General features: G+C 38.4%; 1 protein-coding gene across 1 annotated transcript; it reads left to right on the plus strand.

Moving 5' to 3' along the window:
- Positions 1-10886: 10886 nt before the first annotated feature.
- LOC306748387 (relaxin-3 receptor 1-like) lies at positions 10887-12101 on the plus strand (the record flags this gene model as incomplete). The annotated part of the gene is made up of 1 exon (XM_079231553.1): positions 10887-12101. The coding sequence occupies one exon, from the start codon at positions 10887-10889 to the stop codon at positions 12099-12101; it is 1215 nt and encodes a 404-aa protein (XP_079087679.1).
- Positions 12102-13918: the final 1817 nt, after the last annotated feature.

Genomic DNA, 13918 nt, shown 5'->3' on the forward strand with positions numbered 1-13918 from the left:
AGAGGGCCATCACAATTCACCAGAGCCCAATTTGACACAGTTAAATAGCTCTTTTTGCCAGATTAAAAGCATTGAACATGGCATGTTTTTTCCCTTCTGTGACTTGGATAAGAATCTAGTATTAATTTTAGCCAAAGTTAATAATTTATTTTAAAAAATCTAAATCAAACGAGTACCATCAATGCTTTTGACTTTGAAATTGAAATTGACTTTGTCATGCATATGATCAAAAATCTCAAATTACAAAGAAGATGTTGAGTTGTCGTACAGGACAAAGTGTGCAATTTACTATTTCCTGCTATGATTAAGGTAAGGATTGAAGGGTAAGGCGATACCTGCGATTTTACCCCAGAGCAAAAGAATGACAGCTGGCAGCAGGGTCTGGATTAGGTTTCCCATGGGGAGTATTGCATCTTTTACACCACCGCTCCTTCGGAGTAGAATGGGCAGATAAGTAACCCGACTCCCTCAGACCATCCAATCTCGTCTCCCTCTGCCTCGATGGGGCCAAACAGAAGGGATCTGTGAACGCCTTACTCATCCCTCCCATCTTCCATCTGGACATTTTGCCAGTGTTTGCACTCCAGTTCCTCCACTGGAGGCTTACTGGGCAGGTTATTTTTGTCTGATTCATCACAAATCCCATTCCATTCTTACTTGCACTAATATTTAGTTTTGGTGGGTGAGATGTTAACAAAGCAAAGTTGCTTAGTGACCGAAGAGGAATGCTGCACTGCATTAGACCAGTACCTTATTTTTTAACTAGATGACAATAATCTTCATAACAACAAGTAGTATGTGAATCTACAGTGGAAACAGTTCCACGGAACAGAGATGCAAATGTTTGAGGTGTACAACAATTAGTTACATGTTGTACACAATGTATTGTCAGATCTTAACACTAGCAGTTATTTTCACTACAAATTGATGTGCAAAATTCCTAATAAATAATGATAATAAAATGGCAGAATAATGTCTATCACGATTTCCTGATGCCCATGTTTATATATTTAAACAGAGAAATGCAGATGTTCATCTTTGAAAAGCTGAAACCACTGAAGTCTGTTTCGGATCGAATTAAATCAAAATTATTTCCATGGCATAGTACAGCAACTAGGTAAATACAATGTTTGTCGTTTCAAAAAGGTATTGTTTTTATTATTGTTTCCTTTCCCATCTGTGCATGTGTAGTCACTATAAAATGTTTAATATGTTTGGACTACTCGGGGTCCAGGTAGCTTGAACAACACGCCCCATCCAGACAATGACAACATGGGGGAGACAGGTAGCATATGTTGGCACTGCTCTACATCCAGTACGTGGCCCGTCTGCATGTTCTGCTGTGAGGCGAGAACATCAGAAAAGAGGATGCATACTCAGCAAGAACGTGCGCATGTATCCACACACAACATTTCTTAAAAGCATATCCACATATTTTGCAGACTTGTGACCATGTGCAGTTACATCCAAGTGCAACTCTTACCGTTTGAAACATTATATATTAGTATTTCAGTATATATAACTATTGAACCGGCTTATGTTCTTACTTGTAACTTGTGTTTTAATCACACAAACTGCACAATGACACAGGGGAAAACATACCGTGAGTCTATAACAACTGCAGTAAAAAATAATTATGTTTTTGAGATAACGACAGCAAGTCAAGTGATGACATCCTGTAGCTTTTGAAGAGATAGTAACTTTGTTTATTAAAATTGCTGTAATTTACTGGCATGCCTGTGACTTTTTCAAATTGTTAGCATGTTCATATGTGCACGAGAAATAGCAGTTTTTATACGAGATAATATGCGAGCCATCGACACATGCAGTGTTTTAACAACAAAGCGTTCACAGGAACAACAGCATAATGACTTTGACCTGTTTTCAACACCCAGATTTCCTCTCAAAGACTCGACATGGAATTCGTTGGGATCGGTCATCTCCACAGTTTCTCGTGGCTATTTATGAGGATTTTTTCATTTTATTAAATGCTGTTTTGGTTTAGGACTTCAGGTTTGTGTAGCCCCAATATAACCTTGCTAAAGAAATGTCTTTGTAGTTATCTGCTTTATTATTGAATGTGCTTCCTCATTACACCAACACTTTTGTAGCAGAGAGTGTCTAAGTTTGGCACTGGCCACCTAAAGCCGTGTTTTTGTTGTTTTCATTCAGTCCAGATTAAGGAAAACAAAATGTCTCAGTCCATTGTCACACAAGGGAGCTGCCCAAAGTGGAGATGGTCTGACCTCTCACATCTTCCTGTCTGCACCCCTCCCCCCGTTAAGCAACAAGCCCCTGTCCAGACCCCGGCCTCCTGACCTAATCTAGATGATTAAATCATTTTTCTTTACCACAAATGTTGTCCCCCCGCTACTCTTGTCTAGTAGTTGTCGCACACCCTCCCCTATTGATCGTCATGCTGAGGAGATTACCCTAATAGCTGGGATTACCTCCCCACATGTTGGTTGGCCACATACACGGGGGGAGGGGGGAGAGCTGGGGATGGTGCATGTTGTGCATGTTGTGCATGTTGTGTTGTGCATGATGTGCAAGTGCATGGAGGAAGGGTGGACGAGTAAGAAATAGAAAATCTGGGTTTGCTTATTCTCTTGTACGAGAACAGAACGAGGATATAACCTCCATCATGTCTGATTGCCTGTAGGATGTAATTAGGCTTTTTACAGCCTACATAATTTATCCTTCAATGTGAACACTGATGATCAGTCATGAGACAACACAGGACAGACCAAAAACACCCTAAAGACCTATTTTAAAGGCCAGTGTCAACACCTTGCTTGCAAATGCTGAGTACTTGAATGAAGCAATAAGTTGATTAAACGATTGACAGAAGCAGAAATTGTGATAATTGGCAAATTAAGTTATTGTTTTATCTCTGTTTTGCTGTTGGAAATTAAATGTCTTCTGATTGTATACTGTTGGTCGGACAAAGCAAGCAAGTTAGAGACGTCGCCGTGAGATATGCAGCAGGTATTTCTCATAATTAAAAAAAAATAAAACTGTTTAGCAGCAATGAACTGTCAGCTGCAACCCTGAGGTTTACTAAACACCTTTTTTTCAGCTACAAACCCTAATAACCCAAACTACAACATCTACTGGTCAACTCTATCCCATCCACATGTTCCACAATGGCTCAGTTGGACATCTCTGGCTTGGTGGCTGCTGGCTGTGAGGTGTTTTAGTTTACCGACTATAACAAGTACCAGAGGGGGAAGAAAGCTAGAAATCAAGATGTTATACCCACAGAGGCAGGCAGGCAGAGAGAGAGAGAGAGAGAGAGAGAGAGAGAGAGAGAGAGAGAGAGAGAGAGAGAGAAGAGAGAGAGAGACTGGAGGCCATTGAGACAGTGCGGAGAAAAGGAATTCCGTTAATCCGCCGCTGATCTGGTACAATGGCAGCCTTGTTGTCTGTCCCATTTGCACTCACTTACCACAAGTTTGCGTGCGTTGACAATGTCCGCTGGTAGCCGGTTCCCAGCTGTGCCAAACAGCAGTAAAGATGATAATAATAATGATAATGATAATAATAGCCCGATGATGGTGATGATAGTGTGGGCAGCGGAGGAGTAGCAGGCTGCTCCAGCACGAGATCCAGAGGACACTTGGCCGAGTGTGTTCCTATAACTGACATCCATAATAGCGACGCGGCTGTTGTCGCCTAGTTAACTTTGCCCACACAAACTCCCCCCGAGCAGAGCACCCACACTTTGAACAAACGGCACCCCGCTCCTGGTCGCCACACTATCTTTTGTTAGTTACCCGTCGTCTCGCTACTTACCTTGGGGGGTTAACGTTGGGCGGCAGGTCGCTCCTGAAGGAATCCCATCACCGATGAAAAAAACAAAAACAACGATGGCGAGCTTCGTTTACCGGATTAACACTTCACCAGATCAGGATGTCCGACCGTCCGCTGCGGGTTCATCTCTTTCCTCCTCGGCGGCGTTAGAAACTTCCGTGTGTTTCAATCACAGCGGTGCACCTGGCCCGCAGTGTGGTCCTCCTCCTCCTGCGCAGCGGCAGCAGTGGTTGTTGGGGACATGAGTGACGCGAGAGATAACGTTATTAACGTTAATAACGAGTGATCTTTGCGTGCGCGCGGCTCGGCCCCGTTCAACTGCAACTGTTGAGTTGAGAGGCGACCATTGGGCGCGCGCGGAACACTTATCTTAGATTAACGGTAGTTTTACGTCGTGCCCTAAATATAAAGGTGCACGAGCTCTCACGGTGGTCTCCAGTCGGTCTTTACTCCCACCGATAAAGGAAACAAAGTTTCCGTCGAACTCCGTGTGTTATTAAGCTAAAAAAAAAGTAGCCGAAGTAAAATAATTGGTTTTAGACCACATTTCACCAATGTGTCAATGGCGCGTGACCTATCATGGCGGTACAAAACAATGGTAAGCACAGGTGGAATGTGATTAGGTAGGGCTTCTTATTGTACGATTTTGAGATAGGCTATTACATTTTCTTTACGACATGTTGGATGCCAATATTGTGTTTTTTACTTAATTTGACAACATTAGTTATTTTTGCAGATTCAGATAATTGATTAAACAAAAAAGATGAATCAACAAATACATTAGGATTTATTTTTTGATGGATTAAGGTGTATAATATTATATGTTGGTGCTCCTTACTTTAGTCTAAGTAATATTTTGACACTGATATTATACTTACTTTAGATTAATGCTAAAATAAATTAAACAATGAAAACTGTCAATCTCTAAAGCCAACCTTTTACTAACCTTGTGTTTTACGTGGAAAATTCCCTCTAAAATCCATTCAGTTGCCTGTAGCATTTAGGGATAATGTATTCAGTCTAATACAACATTTACACAAAAATATTTGTTTTGGAAAAGTGTTGTTGATTGACCTTAATGGTCAATCAACATCTCAACGTCTCTGAAACTGTGTCAATACAAACTGAACAATAGGTATACAACCTTCATGAAGGTAGGATTTATTGCTACTGTAAATGTGCATATTTGAGTATATCCTATATTGTACTAGTGTACTCCTGTATTGTTGTGCAGATTAGTTTTAATTTGTGTTATCAGGATTAAGATTATCTGTTTTCATTGTACAAAACCCAACAACAAGATGTATGGCAATAGCAAAGGGGCAACAGTAACAAAACCACCACCACCAAATGTGATGATCAACAACAACAATAACAACAGCAACAAACAAAGTATCTTTATTGCAAATCTGTTGCAGGTATAGCTGGTCCTAGATTCTGCTTTTTATTTTAGACGTAATTTACATTATATATAGTATATATGTATAGTTTTATTCTACAATAGGAATTGTATGATATATTATTTCACTGTGCAACTTGTCCCACCATTAATGGGCTCAGGCTGCTTGTTGTATAGTCAGATATTTGTCACCAGAGGGCACACTTCTAAAGAAAGCTGCAGACCTCCTCCTAGTCCTGACATGTGAAGTGTTGTATTCTCATTTTTACAATGGGTGGCGACAAAGCCACATCAGTACACTACACTTACTTAATACTCACAGATCTCCACAATTCCCGTGGCACAACTCAGCTGGCATGCTCAGTAATGCAGCACGAATCCAAGTATATGATCCATTTAACAGTGGATCCTGAGAGATATCTGACCAGCTCTATTTTTGTTGCAAAAATCCTATTTATGACACCACTGACCCAATTGTGGGTTCCAATTAGCATATTTAATTATATTATATTTGTCTTTATTTTACATTTAGATTATTTTTTTGTACTTTTTCAATTGATTGTTGTCAGAGAAATATGGTGTTGTTCTCGTGATTAGCCTTTGCATCACTAATTTGATGTTACACTGCTTTTACCATTTTTAAAGCACAGGTAACAAAAAAAAACCCTTCATGAAGATTTTTAAACATGGACTTACTTTAACCACATCCTCCTGGGAACTGAGGGAAAATAGTGTCTTCCAAATTCATATTTTTTGTGATTTACTACCGATTCAGAGTTAAAAAAAAACATCTTACAATTTAGACTTTTTGAAAATTATTTGAATTTTTTATTTTACAGCATGTCCACTGTAGTGGACCACAGGACAATGTCCATGTGAAAAGACAGCCAAATATAGAAGATAAGAAAACTAACAAATTATGTCTATAGAGTGATATTAAACCAATACTACATTCAACTGGATTATAAAACAAAATAAGTCTTCATCTTTGAATGAATGCTGCTCAATCTTCCAATACTTTGCTGTCAATGTACTGTGTAAAGTCCTGAATTGGACTCCAGTCTGCACGGGTTGTAGAGTCATCTTGACAGTATAGAAGCCCAGGTAAGACAGGTGTGAATCTATTATGATGGAAAATAACACCATTAAATGAAAGCTAATAACAGGAATAATAATTAAACCTCACACAAATCTATTTGGATTAAATGCAGTCAGGTCGTAGTGCATCATTGGGATCAAACATCGGCCTATGTGCTGCTCCTGGCCCACAGAGGACCACGTTGTTCCTGCTCATCCCTGTCTCTGAGCCTCCTGTATCATCATCATCATCATCATCATCATCATCTTCTTCTTCTTCTTCTTCTTCTCCTTCTCCTTCTTCTTCTTCTTCTTCTTCTTCTTCTTCTTCTTCTTCTTCTTCTTCTTCTTCACCACCAGACTCAAACTCATCCTCATCTCTCTCATCATCTGAACGCTCCAAATCTGATTCTCCCTCAACTATCCGATACAACATTCTTTTTGCTTGAATTATGTCTCCGACAACAATGTTGAGTCATTCAATACATAGATTTTCCTGACATGTTAATAAACAAGAAAATATATGGGTCTCAGGATAAACAAATAACCCATCAGTTCTTATTATTTTATATGAATCTGTAAAACTTCTTTGGGTGTCTTTTTGCAGCATCTAATATGCAGATTAATTTATAAGACCTGACTCAGTACGTATACTAAATTCAATATAAAGTATCTCTCTCTCTCTCTCTCTCTCTCTCTCTCTCTATATATATATATATATATATATATATATATATATATATATATATATATATATATATATATTTGTGGGAATGCACGTTGTTTTCTTTCAGAGTCATTTTATTGAAAGATACTGATGCTTCCCCGTTTTCAGAGTTATGTTATAATAAGCTAAGGGTGTCCTGGCTCTAAGTCCGTGGTTCTCAAACTGTGGGGCGCGACCCTCTAGTGGGGCGCAGAGGTATTACAGGTGGGGCGCGGGGGGGTGATGTTTTTTTTTAAATAAATAAAAATGATATATATGTTTTAATGTAATCCTTTATTAATATCACAGTGGGGAAATTATTCTCTGCATTTTACCCATCCTTAGTAATTAAGGGGTTGTGTGCTGCTGTGAAGCTCTGGGGCTTCAGTGTCTTGCTCAAGGACACTTAAACATGAAACTATGGGGATGAACCGCTACCTGGTGGTTTCGGGACGAACTCTCTCCATGAACATGATAACTTTACATAGTACAAAAGTACAAAGTAACACGGACATAAAACGTCATTAATAAATACATGGAGACATGCCTGTACTTTCGTGGAAATGTTTACGTTACGCCGTTAACAGGTTACGATTGCGCGACTCGACAATTCGCGTTCTGCTAAAGCCTCCGTGAGATCTCCGTGAGGTCTTTTCTGCTGCTGCGTCTCTCAAAACAGAATATAGATCTAAGCTCAACATTGAGCATGAATTAAGAGCGGCCGTATCAAATCTACCATCTCATTTAAAAAATATTGATAGAGGAAAGCAGCTCACTGCAGCCACTAATACTGATACAACGTGATGCTCACACATCTGCACTCATTTTGTTTTGCACAGGTTGAACGTTATTGTTATTATCTTGAAAATATATTCAGTGAAAAACAGGTTATTTGGAGCCACAATAAGTATTTTTTTTGCAGAGATAAAACTTTATTTGCAATGTTATAATAATGTCATTGCACATGTTATTAGTTTTTGTCTGATGGAGCGATCTGGTTTACTTGAAAGGGATTGTAACTTTCTTTATTGTATTATTTGAAAAAGCACGGAGGGAGGAGTCACAAAAAGTTGGACCATTTTGTTACAATTTTGTTGGTCTTATGTTGCTCTGAGTGAACATCTAGACATATAGAGCTGAGCATGGTGTCGATCTTCATGCCGAAGCAGATGAGTGCATCTCAACCTAACAACCTGGCAACCTCACAATGACAATAAGTTATTTCCCCTGGCCAATAAACAGTTCCATATACAGTATAACCCCCCTTTTAACCACAAGTTATCATTGTAACTCGTCATTCTTTGTAAGAATTAAACATACTTGACATGCTAATTCATGAGTTTTAGAGATGCTGGTTGAAAGATATGTTTCTCCCTGTGTCCACTCTTTCTGCTAAGATAAGCTAGCTGTCTCCTGACTTGTGTGTTCTGGGTCAGTGCTTATTGTTGCAGGCTAAACTAACTTATTAATGTTGCAAGCGGCCTATCTAGTTACTTATAAACCGGGTGAATTAGAGAAAAAAGCCAAACTGTTACTCTTAAAAAGCACAATGTAAAAAATAGTTAACAATATCTCTGCCTCTTTTATTTGAGGAAATAATGAATTGTCCCGTTCGTAGATGCAATCTAAACAAAGCTGAAGCAACAGAGGAAAACATTCAGGTTGGAATTAATGGGTTGTTTAGCACATTGTTGCCAATGGAAACATGAACACTTGGGGAGCTCCATGGTTTGTTCGGCTAGATTATGAAAATGGCTCAGTTTTGACAGACCAGCATTCATCAACTTACCCACTCTTCCGCCCATTCCAAGCTAATTTCATTTAGTAATTCACTGCTGATGTTCTTTCCACTATCAACAAATTATAATTAGGAGTCATCTCTGCTGCTCAATCTAATCTTGAAGCAATGCCCTAGATATAAATAGAAAAAAAAACAAATTGGCTTTGATGCACTTCATTTATTCACATATGTACATTTAAGGTCCAAGTGCCTTCAACATTACCATCAACGTGTTGACCACATTGTTACCTGCAGCCTCTGTGCAAAGACCTAGGAAGCCTAATTTAACCATTTAATGTGAAGTATTTACTCTGCATAAAGAAGTGTATGTGCTCTTTTCAATTAATGCAAAAGGCAAAGAATAGTAAGCAATACGTGTGAATGTTGAAATTCTAGTAATCCATTCATTAACCTTTCCTGACAGATCCTGAACTGAATTTTATGTTTTAGTTAAGACTAAACAATATATCTATGAGACACCATACAAACTGTGCTAGTTGAATAAGGACAAGAAGAAAATAAAATTTTATATTGGAAAACATAGCAGAATAAAAAATGTAATCAAGCATTTTTAGAGGCAAGTCAGACCATGACAACTGTAATGTGGTCATGTTTAATGTATGCTGTTGCGTAGTGTCAAATAAAGGTACAAATTTCAATATTGCATTAATGGTTCGAGTACGTGTGTAATCTTCTGTCATGATGCATTCAAGCATTATGACAGGTAAAATCTACAAGTTACAGGATCACTGGAATATAAACACATTTACAACAATAATGAATGACATGTTTTGCGTTTATCTCTATCCAACATGTTTGATGACAATATGATGAAATGTGAAGAAGTGAAAAAAAAATCGTAATAAAAAAAAAGTATCTCTTTGTCTGGAATCAAGACCGACACAGCAGTTATTTCTCTTTTGAGTATTTTGATCTATGTTGGGGTTACATTTACTTTTTTACTTTATCTTGCACTTGTTTCGTGTGTGTTTCAGTGGTGCCATTGCAGGTGACTTCCAGTCTGAATATGCAGAGAGGAAATGAGGATGGGGTGGAGCATGAATTCAGGATGGGGGACATGCACAATGTTGTTGTTGTCCCATGTTGTGCAGCAGAGCTGGTGACTTCAAGAAAACAAACTGTTGCGCCCTGACAATTCCCCTCCTTTATGATAACCAGGTAAGATTACATTTTTTCCATATAGCTTAGAATATATAGAGATATAAATGTATAACAAATGTGGAAGTGGATTTTAGTTTAACAGGCACATTTTCCATATATTTACTTTACTGTTTTATATCTTTTTTATTTAACATTTAGTTATTCCAAAAAAGAACTGTAGGGGCAAAGCACATCACAGTCTGCTATCTCTTTGTAACTTTATAGTTTAGATGTGTTTGTTTATTACACTTTTTATCTATCACACGTCAAGTAATAAATTAAAACTTTAATTATTATAGTCCAAAAGAGAAAAATACTCCTGAGGTGCATACTGCCTCGAGCACATCTTGCTTCAAAATTAATTCTTGTCTTTGGAGTTAACCGTCTCAGATCTCAGCCTCAGAGTTAACAGCTTCAGATCTTTGATGATGAAAACATACTGACATTAATGAGAGAATTAAGTCATTCATGTTAAATAAAGGGATTTTAAACCCAGTTCCGAACACTTTACTTCCAATCATTTTGCTTGCCATAAATAACACGTTTGGAGTTGAAACCTTTGAAAACTGTAAAATAATTAAAAATATATATATTATATGACAATTTCACTTCAAAGGGTGAAATTAATTTAATGACTTCATTTTTGTATTCAATGTTTCCTCTCAAAAAAGTGAAACATTTTGAGATCCAAATTGGATTATCTAACTCTGTGGGTAACACTCAAGTGTAATTTGTTTATCTGACAAGCTAATGTCCTTATTTACTCGTAAACTGCAGCGCCTATTATGTCATAATCATTTCCTCTTTCCTTGCAGGGATAGATGTCCGTTAGCTAATAAACAGACCAGAATTTAACATTTTGTTTTTGGCACTGGCACAAGGAGAACAAACATTGCAAATAACAGCTGGACAACCTGAACCCTCAGCAGGATTGCCCTCAGTTTTGAAAAATGTCAAACACTGACTTCAAGAGACTTGAGCTCTTCAGCAGTATCCTGAATGGTTGCAGTGGTAGTCCATTCTGTAATAACTCCCATCTGATTTTCCACAACACAAGCTTCGACAATGGGCTGAAGCTTCCTGATGATGATGGAGCCCCCTGGCTAAGAATAATCATCTCTGTGGTGTACTTTATTGTGGCCACAGCAGGCGTGTTGGGCAACCTGCTCGTGATGTTCCTTCTGTATTCGACTCACACCATCACCACCGGCACCATCAACTTCTTTGTGTTCAACTTAGCTTTGGCTCACTTGCTGTTCTCCCTGGTCTTGCCTTTTTGGGCCGTAGACATTGCAATGGACTACAGCTGGCCTTTTGGCCTGGCCACATGCAAGGCTGTGTCCTTACTCACTGGGCTCAATGTTTATGCCAGCTGCTTTTTCCTGACAGCTATGAGTTTGACCCGGTACTGCTATGTGGCCACTGCTCTCCAACCCAGCGCCTCCCTGTGTAGCAGATCTTGCACTTCTCCAGTGGCCACAGCTTTCATCTGGGCTTTAGCACTCATAGGAGCAGCCCCCCGAGCTGTGTTTGCAGACCTGAGACATGTGGGCAGTGGCAACGACACAGCATGCCTCCTCCGTTTCCCAGATGGTACAGCCTGGCTTGGAATAAACCAGCTTCTGCGAGTTGTTCTGGGATTTCTGCTGCCATACGCCATTATCATCCTCTCCTACCTGCTCCTGATGCGTTTTCTCTGTCGGCATAATTTGAAGGGCAGCAGCTCTCTGCGAAAGGCTGGCATTTCAAAGTCTGTGGCGGTGGTGGTGCTTTCATTCTGCGCCTGCTGGTTCCCCTACAATATCCTCACACTTTGGGGTGTCCTGATCCAACTTGACTTCGTTGATATCAGCCCCTCATTCTACTTGGCTCAAACATACTTTTTCCCTGTGGCCAACTGCTTAGCTTTCACCAGCAGCTGCTTCAACCCTGTCATCTACTGTCTGGTGAGGAAAGAATACCGTGTGGCTCTCCATAACGTGCTCTTCAAATTGAGCCTGGCTGTCATGTCCAAGATGCCCTATGGCATTCATTCTGAGGAGGGGTCGGGACAAACTGGGCAGATGGCCATTCCACTCAATAACATCTACAGCGAGACAATCCAAACTGACTCAAGGAGATGCGAACCCCTGACAACACTTCCAACAGTGGTGTCCACCCAGTAAAACCACAACGCAATGATCAAATTCTTTAACAGTGTGCTTTGATTGTGTTAGAATTTAAAGCATGTATAATTCAGATATTTTGTGAATAAGCTGGATCTTAAACACACTTAAGCTCTTGTAGGTCTTGTGTTCTACAGTTGTACCTTTCTGAATGGGTTGCACAACTTGTATCTTGTATAGGGAAGGCATGAAATTAAACTTTGGAAAATGTATGCACGGATTCACTACAAATGTGTTGCTCAAGATGTCCCTCCTATTCATTTTCTTCTCCAATTCTTCTTATTGTTGTCTTATTGAAAAAAAGTAATGCACAAATGTCTACCACTGCAGTGTAGAACAATTGCACTGTATGGTTGTATTGCGGTTGTCTTGTCCAAGTATAAACATGTGTCATTTATTTGAATAGAAATTAATAAATATAATTGCTCTAACCTGCCCATTGTACACTACTGTGCTTTTGCATGTCACACAGACCCACAACAAGTGTACCCCTCCTTCATGTGCAATAAAGCTTTCACAAGTCTATCCGTGTATCTCTCTACGTGTGTGTGAGTATGCATGTGAGTGTGCACATTTATTCGTTGGCTTTTCAAAAGCTTTATGTGACTAAATTGCTATTTTTCACAGCTAAATTGCTGAAATTATTGCACATAGCTACAGCTTTGTAGATTTCTAAATATTAACTCTTTGTGATAAGGACATATTATTATTTTAGTAAATATATATGCCATAGTGTACTATGCCATACCAAAAGGGTAATAAAAAGGTATGCCATTAATAATATAATTTTAGAGAATATCATAAAAAGTCTTATTTTATGATGCGATACAAATGTCATAAACTATAGTATGCCATAAAAATGGATGGCATAATGTGTAGTGCTGTACTATATTATGGCTTTTTATTGCATACTACTTACATACAATTGTATCTTTCTTTTATTAAATACTATTGACTTTCTAGTGAATCAATTATTCGTGAATCATTACTAATGACAATATACTATAACTTTTAGTACATTGTTATGGCAATCTATACTATAACATTTGTTAAGGTATTCTTATGGTATACTAAATATTCAAATACGAAATAATGTTTTTTTTGTCATATTATGGAGAAAAAAAATCATTAAAAAGTAATATTATAGTGTTACAGCCCAGCTTAGAGACTGAGATAAAACAGGGATACTAAGAAGAAGCAAATTATTTCCAACGTGCATGCATTATTTATCACAAGGCAGCCGAATTAAGGAGTATTTAAAAGCAGAGCAGACACACAGCTGATGACCCTCCATTCAGCGCCTGCAACAGACAACCACATGCACAGCAACAGGGACACCTAGTGTATGAGAGGTGGAGGGTCGTCACAATAGTATGTCGAAAAAGTCATAAATATGTCATCGTCTAGTATGTTGATAAAAGGTTATCATAAAATATGTTGTAAAAAGTCAGTGTAGTATGCCAAGCTTTTTATTATTTTGTAAGTATATTATGTTGAAAAAGTTGTATTATAGTATGACAACAATACCATACATACCATTATTTCAGTCAAATTTCTAAAAATGCTTAAGTTGCTCACTTCAAATAAAAGATCTTCATTTCGGGATTTATTAGTTTATTTAAATCACTCGGAAAAATCACCTGAAGAATGAATACATTCCCTTAGTTCAAACAAATCATATCAATCAAGTGTACTTACACTAATAATAATAATAATAATAATAATAATAATAATTACAAGCGCAATCATACCTACATAACTACCATTGTAAATAAAACCACCAACATTAAACATCCACCATACAACATCAGGGGACT

This window comes from Taurulus bubalis, assembly GCF_910589615.1.
Source record: "Taurulus bubalis genome assembly, chromosome: 16".
NCBI classification, from domain to species: Eukaryota; Metazoa; Chordata; class Actinopteri; order Perciformes; family Cottidae; genus Taurulus; species Taurulus bubalis.